The sequence below is a fragment of the Callionymus lyra genome, chromosome 11 (genome assembly GCF_982586985.1).
Source record: "Callionymus lyra chromosome 11, fCalLyr1.hap1.1, whole genome shotgun sequence".
In the NCBI taxonomy this organism is placed as follows: Eukaryota; Metazoa; Chordata; class Actinopteri; order Syngnathiformes; family Callionymidae; genus Callionymus; species Callionymus lyra.
In genome coordinates, this window is record NC_141828.1 from 2,004,173 (window position 1) to 2,021,064 (window position 16,892).

At 38.7% G+C, this 16,892-nt stretch overlaps 1 protein-coding gene across 4 annotated transcripts in view; it reads right to left on the reverse strand.

The window, feature by feature from the left end:
- ehbp1 (EH domain binding protein 1) overlaps window positions 1-16,892 on the reverse strand; it is a 199,868-nt gene that overhangs the window by 157,356 nt on the left and 25,620 nt on the right. For all 4 annotated transcript variants that reach the window (XM_087802015.1, XM_087802014.1, XM_087802016.1 and 1 more), the window contains exon 6: window positions 3,660-3,841. In XM_087802015.1, coding sequence (XP_087658141.1) covers window positions 3,660-3,841 — 182 coding nt within the window. The remainder of the gene's footprint in view (window positions 1-3,659; window positions 3,842-16,892) is intronic.

Sequence of the window (16,892 nt, forward strand, 5' to 3'; positions counted from 1 at the left end):
TGTAGTAACAAGTATATATGTGTAGTATTGTCCAGTACTTGACCCTGGTGTTGTGATAGTGTAGTAACAAGTATATATGTGTAGTATTGTCCAGTACTTGACCCTGGTGTTGTGATAGTGTAGTAACAAGTATATATGTGTAGTATTGTCCAGTACTTGACCCTGGTGTTGTGATAGTGTAGTAACAAGTATATATGTGTAGTCTTGTCCAGTACTTGACCCTGGTGTTGTGATAGTGTAGTAACAAGTATATATGTGTAGTATTGTCCAGTACTTGACCCTGGTGTTGTGATAGTGTAGTAACAAGTATTTTTTGTGAAATAAACATCTTCTTCTTCTTCTTCACCAAGCCTTGTGTCTTCATAGAGAACAAACCAGCCTCCATTATCTTCATTATCTTCATCATCATCATCTTCATCATCATCTTCATCTTCATCATCATCATCATCATCTTCATCTTCATCATCATCATCATCATCTTCATCTTCATCATCATCATCTTCATCTTCATCTTCATCTTCATCATCTTCATCTTCATCTTCTTCATCTTCATCTTCATCATCTTCATCATCTTCATCTTCATCTTCATCATCTTCATCTTCATCATCTTCATCTTCATCTTCATCTTCATCTTCATCATCTTCATCTTCATCTTCATCTTCTTCATCTTCATCTTCATCATCTTCATCATCTTCATCTTCATCTTCATCATCATCATCTTCATCTTCATCTTCATCTTCATCATCTTCATCTTCATCTTCATCATCATCTTCATCATCATCATCTTCATCTTCATCTTCATCATCATCTTCATCTTCATCTTCATCATCATCTTCATCTTCATCTTCATCATCATCTTCATCTTCATCTTCATCATCATCTTCATCATCATCATCATCTTCATCTTCATCTTCATCATCATCATCTTCATCATCATGGTTGTGTGTGGCTGCTTCTTCCCGGGGAAGCGAGAGTTTCATTTCAACTGGTGTGATAGTTTGTTTGTTTGGGGTGCACATCATTCTCAAGGGTTAACTGGGGTTATTTGCCATCGACCTGCAGCCGGCGCCACAACAAAGGCTGGCGTCGCTCGGCTCTCGAGTGTGTGAGTCTTCTGCTGGAGATTCAATGAGTCACAACAGCGACTGCTGATTGGCTGCAGAGCTTCCTGAACCAGATGCTCCAGAAGAATACATGCTTTTTATATTTTAGAGGAAAGTCATTTGATTTAAACAAAAATGACCCTTCAAAAGTAACCAATTACTTGTATTGGTTGAGTTTTATCCAAAACACTACTGTTGTAAAGATTCTGTCTGTGTCAGAAAATGTGTTTGTAAAATGAACGCAAGATTTGTTAAAAGAAAACAAAAAAATGTCTTATTTACTTTTCCGTCAGTATTATTTTGGGTGTAAATTGAGTGCATGAGACATAACTTGCATAAGAGGTTATGTTAGGATCGTTCCTGCTCGTGATCAAAACCATATTTTAAATACATATTGCATGTCTGGTGATTCAACACATATTAAAGACAACGATAAGATTAATAGTGATATTGTAGTAACAAGTATATATGTGTAGTAGTGTCCAGTACTTGACTCTGGTGTTGTGATAGTGTAGTAACAAGTATATATGTGTAGTATTGTCCAGTACTTGACTCTGGTGTTGTGATAGTGTAGTAACAAGTATATATGTGTAGTATTGTCCAGTACTTGACTCTGGTGTTGTGATAGTGTAGTAACAAGGATATATGTGTAGTATTGTCCAGTACTTGACTCTGGTGTTGTGATAGTGTAGTAACAAGTATATATGTGTAGTATTGTCCAGTACTTGACTCTGGTGTTGTGATAGTGTAGTAACAAGTATATATGTGTAGTATTGTCCAGTACTTGACTCTGGTGTTGTGATAGTGTAGTAACAAGTATATATGTGTAGTATTGTCCAGTACTTGACTCTGGTGTTGTGATAGTGTAGTATCAAGTATATATGTGTAGTATTGTCCAGTACTTGACTCTGGTGTTGTGATAGTGTAGTAACAAGGATATATGTGTAGTATCGTCCAGTACTTGACTCTGGTGTTGTGATAGTGTAGTAACAAGGATATATGTGTAGTATTGTCCAGTACTTGACTCTGGTGTTGTGATAGTGTAGTAACAAGTATATATGTGTAGTATTGTTCAGTACTTGACTCTGGTGTTGTGATAGTGTAGTAACAAGTATATATGTGTAGTATTGTCCAGTACTTGACTCTGGTGTTGTGATAGTGTAGTAACAAGTATATATGTGTAGTATTGTCCAGTACTTGACTCTGGTGTTGTGATAGTGTAGTAACAAGTATATATGTGTAGTATTGTCCAGTACTTGACTCTGGTGTTGTGATAGTGTAGTAACAAGGATATATGTGTAGTATTGTCCAGTACTTGACTCTGGTGTTGTGATAGTGTAGTAACAAGGATATATGTGTAGTATTGTCCAGTACTTGACTCTGGTGTTGTGATAGTGTAGTAACAAGTATATATGTGTAGTATTGTTCAGTACTTGACTCTGGTGTTGTGATAGTGTAGTAACAAGTATATATGTGTAGTATTGTCCAGTACTTGACTCTGGTGTTGTGATAGTGTAGTAACAAGTATATATGTGTAGTATTGTCCAGTACTTGACTCTGGTATTGTGATAGTCTAGTAACAAGTATATATGTGTAGTATTGTCCAGTACTTGACTCTGGTGTTGTGATAGTGTAGTAACAAGTATATATGTGTAGTATTGTTCAGTACTTGACTATGGTGTTGTGATAGTGTAGTAACAAGTATATATGTGTAGTATTGTTCAGTACTTGACTCTGGTGTTGTTATAGTCTAGTAACAAGTATATATGTGTAGTATTGTTCAGTAGTTGACTCTGGTGTTGTGATAGTCTAGTAACAAGTATATATGTGTAGTATTGTTCAGTACTTGACTCTGGTGTTGTGATAGTGTAGTAACAAGGATATATGTGTAGTATTGTCCAGTACTTGACTCTGGTATTGTGATAGTCTAGTAACAAGTATATACGTGTAGTATTGTGGAGTACTTGACTCTGGTGTTGTGATAGTGTAGTAACAAGGATATATGTGTAGTATTGTCCAGTACTTGACTCTGGTATTGTGATAGTCTAGTAACAAGTATATACGTGTAGTATTGTGGAGTACTTGACTCTGGTGTTGTGATAGTGTAGTAACAAGTATATATGTGTAGTATTGTCCAGTACTTGACTCTGGTGTTGTGATAGTGTAGTAACAAGTATATATGTGTAGTATTGTCCAGTACTTGACTCTGGTGTTGTGATAGTGTAGTAACAAGTATATATGTGTAGTATTGCCCAGTACTTGACTCTTGAAGAATCGTAACAGATTTAATTTGTTTTCGAACCAAAATATGTCCAAACATTAAAAATTAACAAATTTAAAAGCTGCTGGACTCACTGTATCCTCTCATCCTCAGTCATAGCTAGGGTCTTGTGTTTTTTGAAAGAGTGTATTTCATGCAATAGAAACAACTTCCAGTGCTCACAGGTGTAAGAACATGCATGGTAGTAAGATAACTTCTCTGGTGTGTAGTTAATCTCTCTGGTCACCCAAACTAACCAACAGTTAACTAACTAACTAGTCAACAGCTGGACTTACGTGGCCTTCCCCTCTCTCAGGAAGATGCATGAGAGGGAGAACTGCAGTGTGGCCGACACCACCTTCTTCGACAGCGGCTTGAACTTGAGTTTGACGTCGGTCTGCGTGGGCATGGGGCTGGCGTACTGCTTCATGTTGATGCTGCTGGTGGCCAGAGCCTTCCTGCGGCCCGATGGAGACTCCTGCAGAAGACATGAACCTTTAGGAAGCATCGTGACGACAGCCTTTAGTTTAACTTGATTCACACTCTTGTGAGACCTCCTGCAGAAGACATGAACCTTTAGGAAGCATCGTGACGACAGCCTTTAGTTTAACTTGATTCACACTCTTGTGAGACCTCCTGCAGAAGACATGAACCTTTAGGAAGCATCGTGACGACAGCTTTTAGTTCAACTTGATTCACACTCTTGTGAGACCTCCTGCAGAAGACATGAACCTTTAGGAAGCATCGTGACGACAGCTTTTAGTTTAACTTGATTCACACTCTTGTGAGACCTCCTGCAGAAGACATGAACCTTTAGGAAGCATCGTGACGACAGCTTTTAGTTTAACTTGATTCACACTCTTGTGAGACCTCCTGCAGAAGACATGAACCTTTAGGAAGCATCGTGACGACAGCTTTTAGTTCAACTTGATTCACACTCTTGTGAGACCTCCTGCAGAAATATCAAAGTATTATTTCATCAATATATGTGCTAGTTATTAGAAATATTAAAGTGTCCATATGATGTACAATGTTATGTAGCGTTTATTACCAATTAATGTTGTATGCTTTAAAACTGTATAATCCAAGTGAAACCTATACTCTTCCCTGTTCAATATTTGTACCACGTTATCACCTCAGTGCCTTCAACACGTATCAATACCACACACACACACACACACACACACACACACACACACACACACACACACACACACACACACACACACACACACACACACACACACACACACACACACACACACACACACACACACACACACACACACACACACACACACACACACACACACACACACACACACACACACACACACACTATTCCATTATACCTGCGTATAAACCTACTTGTGTGAGATTTGGATCAGAACCTTAAAGACTCGTCCTTCCCTCGACACAAAGGCAAACAAAGGCAAACAATCTTTCATAAAAGCACATATACATAAACACGTTGGCGTGGCGAGTAGATGATCTGATACACAGATGTTCCCCCTTTTCTCACAATAACGTCTGATTCTCCGTCAGTGGGAGAAAATAATCTCAGTTTAATCTCCGACGACCGCAGGGAATTCATTCAAACAAACACATATACTTTACACATATAGAAGATAAAATATGTTTATATATACAACTATATTTCAATCCATTGTTTTGCCATTTACTTCAGTAAACATAACAACCTGGTGTTGACAATTAAAAAAACAATCTTTTTTGTTTACTTTCTAACATCTACCTTTCATTTATTGAAGAAATAGTCTGTGTCTCTACATTGTTATTATTCTTTGTGTATCTTGAGTTTAACATTGTTTATTTTGGTGAAATCTATATTAACTTATTCATATTTATAGTTTTACTTTTTTATCAAATTCATGATATTTAAAACATGTATTCATTCTTTTTATACTATATTGCTATATTTATACTTTTTTATACACATTCATTCAATGCGATATTTAAAATATTTATTTATATTCTATTTATACTAATAATATGCAATATTGTTTACTTACTCATATTTATATTTATACTTTTTGTATACATTCATTCTATGCTGTTTTTTAACGGTTGCCAAGCAACGAAATTCCGTTGCCAGTTTCACTGCAGTGTTTTCTGTCAATGACAATAAAAGGAAGTTTAAAGTCTATATACAAAAAAAGTACTTTGTAGCTCATACTGAGCTGTAGTTTTTCCTTGATTTTTTCTGGAACTCCTGTTGTGTTCTCAGTGTTATCTTGACCTTTTAAGTATTTATTTTATTGAATATTGTTTTGATTGTTTAAGCGCTTTGTGACCCTGGTCTGGAAAAGCGCTCTATAAATAAAAATGACTGACTTACTTATATTAGCTTTCTTATCAATCAGTTGAAGCACATTTTCTGACGTGATTTGATCCAATAGACGATTCATTTAAGAGACACTCAAATAAAACATGATTTGCTCTTTAAATCATGTGTTTGTTTGATATCGTTTCCGTCTCTGCTGAGTTCCTTCCACACACACAGAAAACATGCATTTGTTAAAAGACTGATGTTAGTTTTCAAGACCAATGAGTGTCTTCCTTTCTTTTACCCATCATGCTCTCAAATCTTTCACCTGCCGCGCCTCTCAGGAAGAACTCATTTATCTCACCTGCACGTCGTACACAAGCATAATTCTGTTGTAAAAAAAAAAAAACTACAAAAGGAATGGGATGCTGCGACTATCGGGGGCCACTTGACATTTCCCGCTGACATTTGAGCCCCGTCACTTCAGCGGGGAGACATTCTGATGAATCACCTGCACGACAGCATCAAGAGATGCTGAAGAACGAGGCCTTCCACCGCTTATCTGTCGGCAGCTTAGCTGCTGCTATTATACTAAGCTAATAGCGCATGTAGATACTTTATGAATGAATTTTCCAAATGCACCAAACACTTAAGAAGGAGGGGATTTAGTTCAAATGAGGATTAGGGAAAAAAAATACTTAAGCATATGCAAATATGCCGGCAAAATAATGGAATAAAGGTTTGTGCTGATTTGAGTGCAGCCGCCAAACAATGGAAATCTGTTTCCCTGTGTGCCTCCTGTCAATCACAGCCAGAGTGCATGTTGGGAAGAAGGTGAAGAAGGGTGTGGGGTCGGGGCCCGGATGGGATTAGAGCCGGTCTGACGTTATGACAATGTGTAATATGAAAAGGACGATACAGAAGTTTAATTTATGACAGAGATCAACATGCTCTCTTTTGACTGAGAACTAAACACCTGAGAGTGTGTGTGTGTGTGTGTGTGTGTGTGTGTGTGGGGGTGTGTGTGTGTGTGTGTGTGTGTGTGTGTGTGTGTGTGTGTGCAGGGAGAGGCGCTGGTGCGGTGGCTTTATGTTGCCCCCTAGCTGCAGCACCACGTAAATGCAGCGGTGGGTTTAAAGCGCGTCACTGACTAGTAACATTAAACATTAAACACAAACATAAATAAGAAGCTACTTTGACTTTTTTATTGTAATTAGCAAAGATCCCGGGTCTCCAGGACTGGAAGGGTACGAAGTCCTTCCCCTCTCCTTCGATGCCAGCTGGCCATGAATCGATCCACAGATGCTCCCCTAGTGGGGGGCCAGGGGTCAAGACAGGAGGGGTGCCCGGGGGTCCTGCTGGATCTCTGTGCCCCCCAAAATGCCAGTGGGAAGGGAAGGGTTTCTTTTGTCACCTGGAGATGGGTTCATTAGGCGGACGGTCTTTCATGGAGGGGCTTCGTTGTGTTTCTGGTCTTTTATGCCACGAAAAAACATGTCGTCGATGGACTTGGAAGTGATGTCATGAGCTGCTTTGAATATTAGAAGATTGTATCGTTGCTCTATGTGTGGAAGATACTGACGTGTGCACTGGAATGAAAATAAATCATATTTAAAGCAGTTCAATAAACCAGCACAGAAGTTAAACTCAACGACACACAAGGCCCTAAATCTAGTGGCAGTTCAAATCGTGGGTCAAACAATATATTTAATATATTTACCTAATATGTTAGAGTCTGATTTCAATGTTTCTTTTCCTTCTTTGAAGCTCAGTTTATATGAATCACTCGTATATCAGTATCTGTGGTTCAAATACATCAATTATCTCTTGTTGACCGACTTCAATCATCTCCATCCCTTATCTTATCTTAAACACTAGTTTCAAGTAATTATTTTATTAAAACCCTATCAATGCTCCCAGCATAGGAACATCTCATGTAGAGAAAAAGAGCAAAAAAATGTCAAATGAAATTGTAAAAGAAAAACACAAAGAAACTAGATATATTTTACAAAGTCATGTGCGACTGAGTTATTTTTGTCAAACATCTGAAGAAAAGGTGTTGGTTTTTAATACAGGAGGTATTTGAGATGCTGTCACTGATGAAAACTGTGCATTTTAGAGAATTTAAATTGAGTTTAAACCCAAACATGTATGCATCACTTACCTACTCACTTGTCAATAAAAGTAAAATGAAATTTGAAAATATATATCATTTCTTTTTCTTTAACAAGGTCATATGTGTTATTTTTGTCAAACATCTGAAGAAAAGGTGTTGGTTTTCAATACAGGAGGTAGTTGAGAAACTGTGCATTTTAGAAAAATGTAATTGAGTTTTAAACCAAACACATGTATTTGCTTACCTACTCACTTGTCAATAAAAGCCAATTAAGATGGAAATAAAACCTATATTTGAAGCTCATTCAACGCAGACGTTAACTAAGCCTTTAAAAATAAAACATGTATCTTTGTGCATCGTTTACATTGTTTGGAAAAAGTCGATTGAACCTTTGAAATGACCCCGGGGCGCTCGCATTAGCCGTACACCCCAATGCTCGAAATCCCCTCGCAATGGCAGAACTCAGCAGTCAGCAGATTGGAAGTGTATGGGGGGGTGCGGGGGGGGGGGGTACAAGGAGATATTCCTCTCGCCTCAAGGTCACAGCTATTGGAAATAGAGACATCCAATGTAGCTCCATCTCTTTTGGAATCCACACACAAAGGAGTGATTCCTCTTTGTCAATTTGGCCTCCAATGATTACTGATAGAGCAGCAGCGTTTTAACATAGCACCTATGAATGGAGCTCTATCTGCAACACACACACACACACACACACACACACACACACACACACACACACACACACACACACACACACACACACACACACACACACACACACACACACACACACACACACACACACACACACACACACACACACACACACACACGCCAATATAAAAGCAGATTCATTCATCTGCTACTATTATATGTGAAGATTCCTTCGACCCACTCGTGGTGTGTATGAGTGTGTATTTAAACAGCAACAATAAGCATAAAAAAACCCAACAATATTATCACAGAAGGACTTATTTTTATGAATGTCAAAGGAAATGTCAAATGGAAAGAGCTGTCGTTTCAATTTTCACACTGAACTAGACGTCAACAACTGACCGAACCACCATGTGGATCATATTCATCTTAAACATCCACAAAAAAACATTCAATAGTTATATATAGTAATATTAATAAAGAAGAAGCTGAGACAGGCTGAACTTGAAGGACAAACACAGAGATATTTAAGATAAACTGAGCTTCAAAGAATGATCACATTTCCTCAAATGCTTTTAGTTCGACCCGAGACTGAAGCAGCAAAAACATGTTTCCCTTCTTTAGTCTTTTGTGATCAAAATGAATCCAGATCACAATTGACTTCCCAGATGTGTGTGCGTCTAAAAATGTGTTTGTGTATCTGAGAGGGATCTTGGGAGAGGGTGGGACTGTTGACTGGGAGATGAAGAGAAGAACCCGGAGAGGAATGTGTTTAATGCCGGGGTCCCTGTGATGGCAGCAGATGAAAGGAGGCGAGTCACAAACCAAGCGGCCCATAAAAGGTCTAATCCGGACTCTGAGGGGGGAGAGTTACACTTTGTTAGAGGCAACTGTGCGCCTGGACTTTGAATTACTGCTGAGATCCAACATTTTCAGCAGAGAAACAAGAGAGACTTTAGCTTCGTGTGCCTGCTTTATATAGAACCGTACAACAATAACAAATCACTGTTACTTTAACTGTGCATTATATCAAGTTAGAAGAAACTCCATTGATTTATGAATGTTTCACGACTTGAACATTTTCCGCAGCCAAAAACAAGTATAAATATAAATATATATATATATATATATATATATATATTTATATATATAAAAACTACTGATTACAGTTTTTACTTTGAACTGGACTGAGCAAAAAAATATGTTGTATAGCTTTTAAAGGGGTGTGTATTGGCAAGAATCTGGTGAAAGATACATACCACGATAAATCACAATAACAGGATATATTGTGATATGTTTCTATACTGTACTACATTTGTAGTATTGTCCAGTACTTGACTCTGGTGTTGTGATAGTGTAGTAACAAGGATTTATGTCTATTATTGTCCAGTACTTGAATCTGGTGTTGTGATAGTGTAGTAACAAGTATATATGTGTAGTATTGTCCAGTACTTGAATCTGGTGTTGTGATAGTGTAGTAACAAGGATATATGTGTAGTATTGTCCAGTACTTGAATCTGGTGTTGTGATAGTGTAGTAACAAGGATATATGTGTAGTATTGTCCAGTACTTGACTCTGGTGTTGTGATAGTGTAGTAACAAGTATATATGTGTAGTATTGTCCAGTACTTGAATCTGGTGTTGTGATAGTGTAGTAACAAGGATATATGTGTAGTATTGTCCAGTACTTGAATCTGGTGTTGTGATAGTGTAGTAACAAGGATATATGTGTAGTATTGTCCAGTACTTGAATCTGGTGTTATGATAGTGTAGTAACAAGTATATATGTGTAGTATTGTCCAGTACTTGACTCTGGTGTTGTGATACTGTAGTAACAAGTATATATGTGTAGTATTGTCCAGTACTTGACTCTGGTTTTGTGATAGTGTAGTAACAAGTATATATGTGTAGTATTGTCCAGTACTTGACTCTGGTGTTGTGATAGTGTAGTAACACGTATATATGTGTAGTATTGTCCAGTACTTGACTCTGGTGTTGTGATAGTGTAGTAACAAGTATATATGTGTAGTATTGTGGAGTACTTGACTCTGGTGTTGTGATAGTGTAGTAACAAGTATATATGTGTAGTATTGTGGAGTACTTGACTCTGGTGTTGTGATAGTGTAGTAACAAGTATAAATGTGTAGTAGTGTCCAGTACTTGACTCTGGTGTTGTGATAGTGTAGTAACAAGTATATATGTGTAGTATTGTCCAGTACTTGACTCTGGTGTTGTGATAGTGTAGTAACACGTATATATGTGTAGTATTGTCCAGTACTTGACTCTGGTGTTGTGATAGTGTAGTAACAAGTATATATGTGTAGTATTGTGGAGTACTTGACTCTGGTGTTGTGATAGTGTAGTAACAAGTATATATGTGTAGTATTGTCCAGTACTTGACTCTGGAGTTGTAGTATTTACAGACCACATGACTCTTGATGAAGTCGTAACTGCTTTCATGAGCTGCAGCCAGAATTTTAATTCCATTTGTTTTATTTTTACACACGTTAATGTAATATTGAGCTTAACTTAAAAAAGTACTATGCAATCTAATGTAAAACGATCAACACAGTACTGTGGGAGAACATTAGGATGTTTTAGTACTGATACTTGTTACACCTCTATTTGTCTGCAGCTAAAGCACTAGGACAGCTAATATCTCATCGCCTTCCTTTCTTCATTCCTGAACCTCCCGCTCGGCCTCCCTCTCTCTTTCCGGTCTTATCAGTGTGTCCAGAGTGCCCTCCTCTCCCCGACTCTCTAGGTCTTTCTTTTGGGTGGCCCTCGGTGCCCCCCACACACACTCAGACCTTGAGCATGCACTTCAGACAGGGGGCTAATGGGAAAATAAATTACCAGCAGGCAAAAGCCCTGGCTCTGCACTTTCGGCGAGAGAAAGGAAAAGATACAGATGTGGGGGTTTCAGAAGAGAAAGAGGGGGCCATAAATGGAAGGAGGGTAAAAACAGAAGGATGATATCAAGAGGAGGGATGGAGGAATGTTGAGAAGGAAGGAGGATGCTGGAATGAGGAAGCGAGATAGACGGAACCGTAAGGAAGCAGAAATAGAGAGTCAACAGGATTAGAACTGGACTTGATCCCACTATAGAAAGTGTCTGCTCGTCACTTTTCTTCGCTCCACAACTTCAGCATCTCGGACCATCATCAGGACCTAAACTGACCAAGAACATCCGCACACATGTGACGTGCACAGCATTCTGGGATAGATGCCTCTGCACACGGTGCAACTTCAGGAAGTTGATGCTTTGATCCATGAAGACGGGAAGAGACGCAATTATGGATCAGAACGTAGAAATACTAGATTCACTTTTAGGATGATTTAGAACTTTTATTGCATTTTTAGAGATGCTAGACTCTGTATTATATCATTAAATATAATATATACTATATATATATTATATTATGTTGACTAGGAACAGAAAAAAAAAGACAAAGTACATTTTTTTGAGTTTGTCCATCTGGGCACACGGTGGTGCAGTGGTTAGTGGGATCGACTCACAAGAAGGTTGTCGGTTCACTACCAGGTTGGGAAGGAGGCGACCTGTGACCTTTCTGTGTGGAGTTAGTATGTTCTCCCCGAGTTGTGTGGGTTTACTCCGGTTTCCTCCAACAATTCAAAAACATATGATTGAGAAAATGGTGAAATTGTACATAGGTATGAGTGTGTGTGTGAAAGGTTGTGTGTCTTTGTGTGTCCTGAGACAGACTGGCGTCCTGTCCAGGGTGTCCCCTGCCTCTCGCCAGAAGAAACTGGAATAGGCTCCAGAATATGATGGAGTGAAGTTGGTGTACTTTTACTCATCAGAGAAATCAAAATGAACAAAAACAGAAGATGCATCTTATTCCAACTGACTTGCAATTTAGTGTCGAAACAAAGTTGTTATGAAGAAGAAGCCACTATTAGGGTTCCCTTACACAGGGGTTCACAGGGTTCCTTTCACCATGCTAGGGCCACACAAAAAGCATAACCCCAAGGTCAGGGAACCCCTTTGTATAAGACAGAAAACACTTTAAAAGTGAAGAGTGAACCATGAGATCTTCCACAGCCAGACTGTAGGTCTGCTGCTGTCAGAAACCTGTACCTGCTGCTAACTCATTAACTCATTAACTCATTAACTCATGAGCTACAAGTACAAGTACTGGGTGCGAACAGACACACAATGAAGGCCACACTGGCTCAGGTACGATTGAAAATGTTTGATATTATATCACATTATATGAAATTCTATTTTTTCCTTCCCTCCAATTTTCTGCCCCCACATTAAAACCTCTGCCCTTACACACTTGTTGCCAGATAAGACCCCCCCCCCCTTTTATGTGGCAGATGGTTTGATGTTAATGTTAAAGATAATATCAATGTGATTAGGTCGGACAAGCCTGCGCTAACATGGATCACCTGTTTTAAGGATTGATCAGACGCTCAAAAGGTACTTGAAGTATCTGTTTGTTTTAGTGTTTTCAGTCTGAGCTCCGAGGGGGCTATGATAGTGCCCTAATCCACAGCAAAGCTGATTTGCTTAAGGGGGGGTGCTGGTGCTGGGGGGCTAAGATGGCCTATGTCAAGAAACAATTGCCCCGAGTGAGAGTCAGCCTCTCTCCCAGCCTGCTCCATGACAAAGGTGTACTATCCATGCTAAGTGACAAATCTGGGGAGACAAAGAGCATTAGCAGGGCGATGCTCTGCTCCAGCGCCCCTGATTGTGGCCGAGTCAAAGAGAATCTAATATGGATTTTTCAAAAAGGAGAGATTAGAATGAAAGAGAAACAATGAACACCTTCTACCATGAGGGAATTAGTGGAGGGATTGGATAAGGAGCTAGTGTGTGTGTGTGTGTGTGTGTGTGTGTGTGTGTGTGTGTGTGTGTGTGTGTGTGTGTGTGTGTGTGTGTGTGTGTGTGTGTGTGTGTGTCACTACAAAAGGCTCCTCACTGTTTATGTGCATTTAGATGCAACACAAACCAAAGCGCTCCCTCCTGACTTGAAGACGTACAATATGGAGAAGACGTTCTCGTCTCTCGTGGATTTAGACTCATTTTTAATCGTTTAGTGTCATTTTTAGATAAACCACTTGTAGCTGAGGTTCAATATGGGAAGGTAATATATTAATTGAAACAAAGCTCTTTGCAAACATGTAATAAACAGCACAATACGTCTATTACAATAATTGAATATGAATAGGACTCAGAGATCACAGGCCTCCAGAAAGAATGTTGAGTAGTTTTCAAATCATTTTTATTTCAATATTGTTGCCTTTAATATCTATTTTGATACTCTTTTCTGTAACCTTTGAAGTATTATTGTCAGAATAAGAATCAGGAACTTTTGCTGTCAGTGTTGTAAACAAAACTTATTGATCACACGATGAGAAACAAAGATCTGTAAAGTTGTGAAGTGAAGGTTAAAAGAATCTCTTCTAGGACTCATGGAATCAGATGATGGTCGTGAACAACAACAACATTTACTCATGAGTTGTTTGTCACACACACACACACACAATAAGTGTGTAACAAAAATACACAGCACTGTATCAATTCACTACTGAATAACGTTTTATTTGATCATAGTTCTTTTACGGTTTTAATTTAAATAACGTGTGAATAAAACAAAATAATTCCTTTTTTTTGTATATTTGTGTCTTGCAACGTAACCCCTGGACACTAGATGGCAGCAGTGACCCCAGTGATGACTGAGGACGAGAGGATATGCATGTGTGCCACATTCTTGCCAATTTACAACCACGATGGGTTAAAAAAAAGTATATTTCCTTGGTTCTGAGAAGAGCATCCAGAGTAGAACCACCAGACTGAGAAACATCAGATGTTAGTGAGATGAACAGTGATCCTAATCTGTAGACACACTATTTTGTACTTTTATTATTGTGTGTTTACTTCCGTCAATCAAGGTTTATGAATAATGTAGGGATATTATTGTCATTGTTCTGTCCATTCCTAGAGAAAGGTAAGAAAATATCCTTGAATAAACATTTGAAGGACACGAGTGTGTAGCTCAGAGACAACTAGATAACTATCAAGTTCAGCTTGAAGAGAGGACACACCTTCACAAAGTACCTTCTTCATGATTGTAATTTGTCCTTCAGCACGTCCTCCTCAACACTCAAGTGTTCATACCTTCACCGCAAGTCACCACACATTCCTGAGCATCACCTGAGGGTGTGGAGCCCACGGTACCAACGGATGTGTTCACAGCAGCCCGAGGCTCATCAGAACCGTCAGTGGACGAGTCAGCGCCGGCATCAGAGCACGACCTGAGACTCTTCTCATCTCCACACCCCAGAACCTTTGGACAGGAGCGTGTTCACCGGATTCTCCAGTGAGATGATGCAAGAACGTTTGTCTCGTAAAGTCAAGTTGAAGTTCATCAGCGATGGTTTCACCTTCACACCAACAATCGTGAGGATCTCCAGAAGCAAACATCCGCCCACACACACACCAGCAGGTCAAGCTTGTGGTTAAACAGGGGGATTTGCCCGAAGCTGATGTTTTGTGGGCGACACGGGCGCGTCTCCATCGCACGCCGCCATCTTAAGTCCCAACTGAAGGAACAATAAATAGCAGATCGAGATAATGTTCCACCGTTGATGTCACGATTCTAGTGGAACCGTGGAAATCCAAGAGTAACGGGTGATGAAAGATCAAGAAGTGAAGGTGAACTCTGAGGGAAAGAACCGTTTGTGACTTTTAAACATTCAACTTTTTATCTTCTTAAACCAATATTACCATTTTCGTTTTGTCATTTTATAATAAAGTAAGAACAAGATCTGCTCATCTACATAATATGATTTGATCTAAATAATTTGAATTAATTACATTTTTAACTGTAAAAATACAAATCTTAGATAACACTACACAACACACCTCGGATGGACAAGATAACAAATCATTTTAAATATCACTAGAGTTTAAACATTGAATAAAACTGGCTACACAAGTAAACATATATACACTTTATGTAGGATTTGTTTGTTTGAATTTTTAATCCAAGACAAGAAGATGAAAACTGTGAAATGTCCTTCGTCCTACTTTGACCTTTTTCAATCACAGCCTCTGTGATTTGAATATATTGTATTAACTTGCGATGTGGATTTGAACGGAAGAACAATCTTTCAGAATTCTTAACATTCATCTAAAAAATGAGTGAAGCGTCATTAGAGTCGACCGTTCAACGTGATATTATCGAAACAGAAACTCCGATAAACTGACAATAGTCACGACTTTCTCAACTTTAACTTGTTGAACTTGTGACTTTGAATCCATTCGGTTTAACTTGTACAAACATGATTCCTTGATTCAAAACTCAAGTTTCTGTTTAGTTTATCAACAAAGTCAAAACAAGGCGGATTAAGATGTCGATCACGGGTCGACCACACAAGTGGATTTATGGATGTTTTTCCACACGAGGCTTCCATGTTTGTTGCTAGATTCAACTGCGTCATGTTTGAAGCATAACACAGTGTATTTGTGTCTGGAAGATTAGTGTGTGTGTGTGTGTGTGTGTGTGTGTGTGTGTGTGTGTGTGTGTGTGTGTTGGACAAATGTATCTATAACTGTCTGTGTCCCTGTTGTGTCTTTGTTCAAAGCAACTGCTTAACACACTACGTAGGTTACACAAAAAAAATATTAATTATGTTTGTTACATAAAACAAAATGTATATCCAAAAAACTAAATGTATAAATAAATGTTGTTTTAACAAAGTTTATATATATATATAAATACAAATGATACAAATGCATACCATATAAGGCAACATATACACAGGAAAAGCGCCTTTTGACTAAAATAAAACATTTATTCATACATTTTCTGCTTCCGCTTATTCCCTCATGGGACTCACAGGCCTTCAGTCTATCCCACCTTCAGCCAGGAGGTCAAGAATCAATATGATACTCGTGTCATGTTTAATTGTACAAAAACAGTGTTTATGTTTGATTTGGTACAAGCTTTACTGAAAAATGCTGTACACCATAGATAAACTATGAATACAAATAAAATATGATTTGAAATGGTTAAACAAAACACACAATAGACAAACACAAAGAGCGAGAACAAGTGGACGCCAACACAAACGAGGATGAAGAGGATAAACGTGAAGATAAACGAGTGAAGAAGACACAACAACACTATGACAGACTAAATACACACAAAGACGGCGTGAACAACACACCTGCGCTGTGATGCTCACGGTGTTGCTGGCCAGTTAGTCAGCAGACCAGCCATGTGACGAGGTCTGTGCCTTGGATTAGGGGCCAATAAGCCTATTAAGGGGACAGGAGGGACCACCCGGCCTCCGCAACCACCTATGACCCACTAACACATATACGGTGGGCACCGACCACAGACCCAAACCCAGAGGACAAAGGAAACATTGATCACCTGGATATATTTGGATTGAGATGTAGGTTATTAACTAATAATTACATGTATTTATATACGG